The 4,028-nt window shown below is 47.3% G+C and overlaps 1 protein-coding gene across 1 annotated transcript in view; it reads right to left on the bottom strand.

The window, feature by feature from the left end:
- LOC135227962 (mucin-2-like) overlaps positions 1-2,240 on the bottom strand; it is a gene marked incomplete at its 3' end in the record, with an annotated part of 4,671 nt that extends 2,431 nt beyond the window's left edge. The window contains 1 exon segment of the mRNA XM_064269896.1: positions 2,236-2,240. Coding sequence (XP_064125966.1) covers positions 2,236-2,240 — 5 coding nt within the window.
- Positions 2,241-4,028: the final 1,788 nt, after the last annotated feature.

The raw sequence follows: 4,028 nt of genomic DNA, 5'->3' as shown, positions 1-4,028 counted from the left end.
GAGCTCTGTGAATACTGCTGAGCAAAGCGTCTAGCAAACGGACGCTGATGGCCTCAGATACGTTACTAGAAGTGGACCGAGGCAGGTTCTGCAAACTCAGGCCTCAGATGGAGCCCAGGCCATGCTCCTGACAGGCTGATCTTGGTTTCCTTCTAATTCCTCAGCACATTTCTTGTGCCGATCACAGCTTTCCATTGCAGAAGGAGTCCACCCTGTGACTTCTGATCATGTGACTCCCAGGGCCCTGGGCAGGTCCTATGTGGACAGAGGCCCAGGCCCTGCACAGACAGACGCCTCCTAAAGCACTACCCTGGAGGTTGACATTGAAGGGAAATGTTTGACAAGAGCAAGGAAAAACGCTCCTGTTTGGAAAGCTAACGGATCATGCTCAGAACATAAGACTAATTTCAGTCGACTACATAACTTCTAGCTCCCAAAATTAAGTGCTTACAGAATTCATTTTCATATTTTTGCTACTGAGGAAGTGTTGAGTCTTGTGATCTCTACGGATTTGGTATTCAAACATAGTCTTCCGCTTTCCGTAGCTTTGCTGCTAGATTGCTCCTACGCACTCTCCTCACGATGCCAGGCTTAGGCACAGGCAGCCATCAGCGTGCAGCCTCCTGGCTCACTCTCTCCACTACAGCTGCTGCACAAGGGGGACTCAGCTTCATGTTTCCTTACTGGCTGCCTCCAAGGACAGGACTAGGGCCTGGAAGTTAGAGACCCAGCTCTGCTGCTACTCACTCTTTGGAACTTAGGACTGTCCTGTAGCACTCTGGTCTCGCTTCGGGATCCGCGGAATGCAAAGGACATGGAATGGGTGGCCAGGTAGGCATCTTGCTGCATTACATTTCTCCTCTTTCTGCCTCGCCGACCAGAGTAGCAGTGCAGCCAGCTCAATTTGCCAGAAGCATTCAATGTGTCATCTTGCATTAGGACATTTGGGGTCACTGAGTTTGGTTATAGACTCCATAAAAGAAGGAGGAATGAAAAAGAAAACGGGTCCCTTCAGCATCTCTCTCTGATCCACCACAAAAAGCACAGGATCCGAATGTTGGAAGCGAACATTGATTCTATTTCTCCAATCCTTCATTCCTCAGATGAGAAAACAGGCTACGGGGGACTTGTAATTAGCCCATGTGGTCACCAATCGACCTGCTGCATGCATCCGAATGGGAGCCGGCTCTGACATCAGACTCACAGCCTTTGCCCTGGAGCATCACCTGCCCAGTGTCAGCCCTCATGGCTGGTTCCGGCAGTGCAGCCCACTCCACCTGGCTTCGACTCACCCCTTTCCTGGCACCATGATGGCCAAGGCACTGGTTCCAAAGGGTAGTCTCCATCCTCATGCTCAGGGCCCTCAGCAGCTCTCAGCACGGTGTTCGCTGTCCCTTCTTGCAGCATCCTCACCATCTTGATTCACCTCCATCTCTCCTGCTATGAACCTTGCCCACATCCTTCCTTTATACCTAAATCCTTACAATTGTGGCTCCTCGGGGCACAACCCTGGCTTTCTTTTCTCCTTAATCTGTGCCCTCTCCCTGCCTAATTTTTATCCCTCTCTTGCCCTGAACTCTGTCTATAGGCCAGTAACCCCATGCTTCCATGTCTACCCATTCCTCTCTCTGAGCCCCTATGTTCTCCTCTCTACCTTGGAATGCTTTGGAGACTTTTAACTAAAATCTCCAAAAGTAATCTCTTAGAATTCTCCAGAATTGTTCCTCATCTCTTGCTTATAATTCATTTGACATCCAAGGAGTTTTGTTTGCCAGGCTCTGTTCTGGGCAGTGGGACCCAAGAGTGTCCAAAGAGACTGTAAAAATGGCCTGAGGGACATGTCTGACCTCTTCTCTCTTCAAAAGGCTAAAGGAGAATCAAGATCAACAGCCCAAGGTGGATTCCTATGAGGCAGAGGTCAGACATGCCTCCTCTCTCCGCTATCTTTACCAATTCTTACATCAACCATCCCTCCCACAGCACTCTCTACTTCTCCGCTGAATTTGATAATTCATTACAGTGGCCACACAGAGCTCACAGACCATACTCACAATTATGGGGTTTATTAGGGAGGTAACAGGTTTGTTTTTTTTTTTTTTTTTAACAGGTTACACTTCAGGTTCAGGAATGCTCAGGATACAGTTCTTCCATTAGGACAGCCTCTTCCCAACCCTACTCACAGCCACACCTCTCCCTGGCCCTCTGCCTCAGGCCAAAGACACCCAGCTTTCTCACTCCATGGTTCGGGAAGCCCACTGCACAGTTTTCTGCCGATCTTTCCTGCCACCACTTCTTGCCATCTTCAGGGTTATAGCTCTCTCTCTTTCTCTCAGTCTCCTGGTTCCAGGCTCTTCTCAGGACAGGGATCCAGGGTCAAAGAACATGCTCTCCACTCCTGGCTGTTCTTCCTTGGTGGCGGCGGGATTCTCTTTCTCTTCCACCTCTGGAATGGCTCACCTCAATCCCAGCAGGATGGCAAAACTGACCAAACCCCTTCATGGGCTACAATTACCCTATCTGCACAGTTCCACCCAGTCACCCGGGTGGAAATTACAAGACCATGGTAAGAAAAGACACACAAATGCCGTCTACCACACCACTGAGACCAAGACCCCAACCCTGTACAGTTACCTTCTCCATAGTGGTGTCCCCATCTATGACACCCTCCTCCTCCTCATGGTGCTAGTGGTGATTGTGGCACAACATGGTGAATGTAATTAATGTCACTGGATTGTATAACTAAAATGGTTAAAATGGCAACCTTTTTGTTATTTATATTTTACTGTCTTAGTTATCTAGCGCTGCTATAACAGAAATACCGCAGGTAGATGGATTTAACAAACAGAACTTTATTCTCTCACAGTTTAGGAGCCTAGAAGTCTGAATTCAGGGCACTGGCTCTAGGGGAAGGTTTTTTTTTTTGGCAGCTCTAGGGGAAGGTCCTTGTCATTAATCTTCCCCTTGGTCTAGGAGGTTCTCAGCACAGAGACCCAGGGTCCAAAGGACATGCTCCACTACAGGTGCTTCTTTCTTGGTGGCATGTGGTCCCTTTCCTCTCTGCTAGATTCCCTTTTATATTTCCAAAGAGACTGACTCAAGATACAACTTAATCTGTAGAATGTGTCCTGCCCCATTAACGTAACTGCCACTAATCCTGCCTCACTAACATCATAGAGGTTAGGATTAACAACACAAAGGCTAATTACATCATATAACAAAATGGTAGACAACTATACAATACTGGAAATTATGGCCTAGCCAAGTTGACACACATTTTGAGGGGATGCAATTCAAACCATAAGATTTACCATAATGAAAATTTTTAAATAAGAATTAATAAAATTAATAATTAAAAAACAGCAATGGCTATAAAAGGCTCACTTCTGTGGAAGCCTTCCATGCTCTGGGCACCCAGCTAAATGCCCTTGGTGGACTGTTTCACTCAGCCCTCCAACAAATCCACAGAGTTAGATGCCAGACCACCATGGGCCCTGGGGATTAGGCTGAGGGTCCTGGGGTTTGTTGGCAGATGGCAGAATCTCTGAACAGGTAACATGCGAACAACTGCCTTTAACAGTGACCAGATGTCATGTCCAGCCCATCTCCTGTGCTGGTAAAGGGCTAATGTGTCATGTCATTTTCTTGCTCCTTCTTGTTTGTGCTTAACAAAAGCCAGTGAAGTCGCTGACTTTCTATAAAATAAGAGGTTTACAGATGAATGATGAGGAACACAGATGCAAAGCTCCATCGTGTGTCCCCAGAAAGCTGTCATTTATTTCACGTTCTTAATGCTCAAGTAGGATCCCCGGTAGCACAGTGGTTAAAGTGCTCAGATACTAACCAAAAAATCAGTGGTTCAAAACCACCAGGTGCTGTGCGGAAGAAAGATGTGGAGCCTGTTTCCATAAAGATTACAGCCTTGGAAACCTCTGTCCTGCAGGGTCACCATGATAGTCAAGATTGTGTGTCAACTTGGCTGGGCCATGATTCTCAGAGTTTTGGCAGCTGCATAATGCGATCAATTCCCT

Source organism: Loxodonta africana, chromosome 16, assembly GCF_030014295.1.
Source record: "Loxodonta africana isolate mLoxAfr1 chromosome 16, mLoxAfr1.hap2, whole genome shotgun sequence".
NCBI classification, from domain to species: Eukaryota; Metazoa; Chordata; class Mammalia; order Proboscidea; family Elephantidae; genus Loxodonta; species Loxodonta africana.
This window is presented reverse-complemented; position numbering and strand designations above follow the sequence as displayed.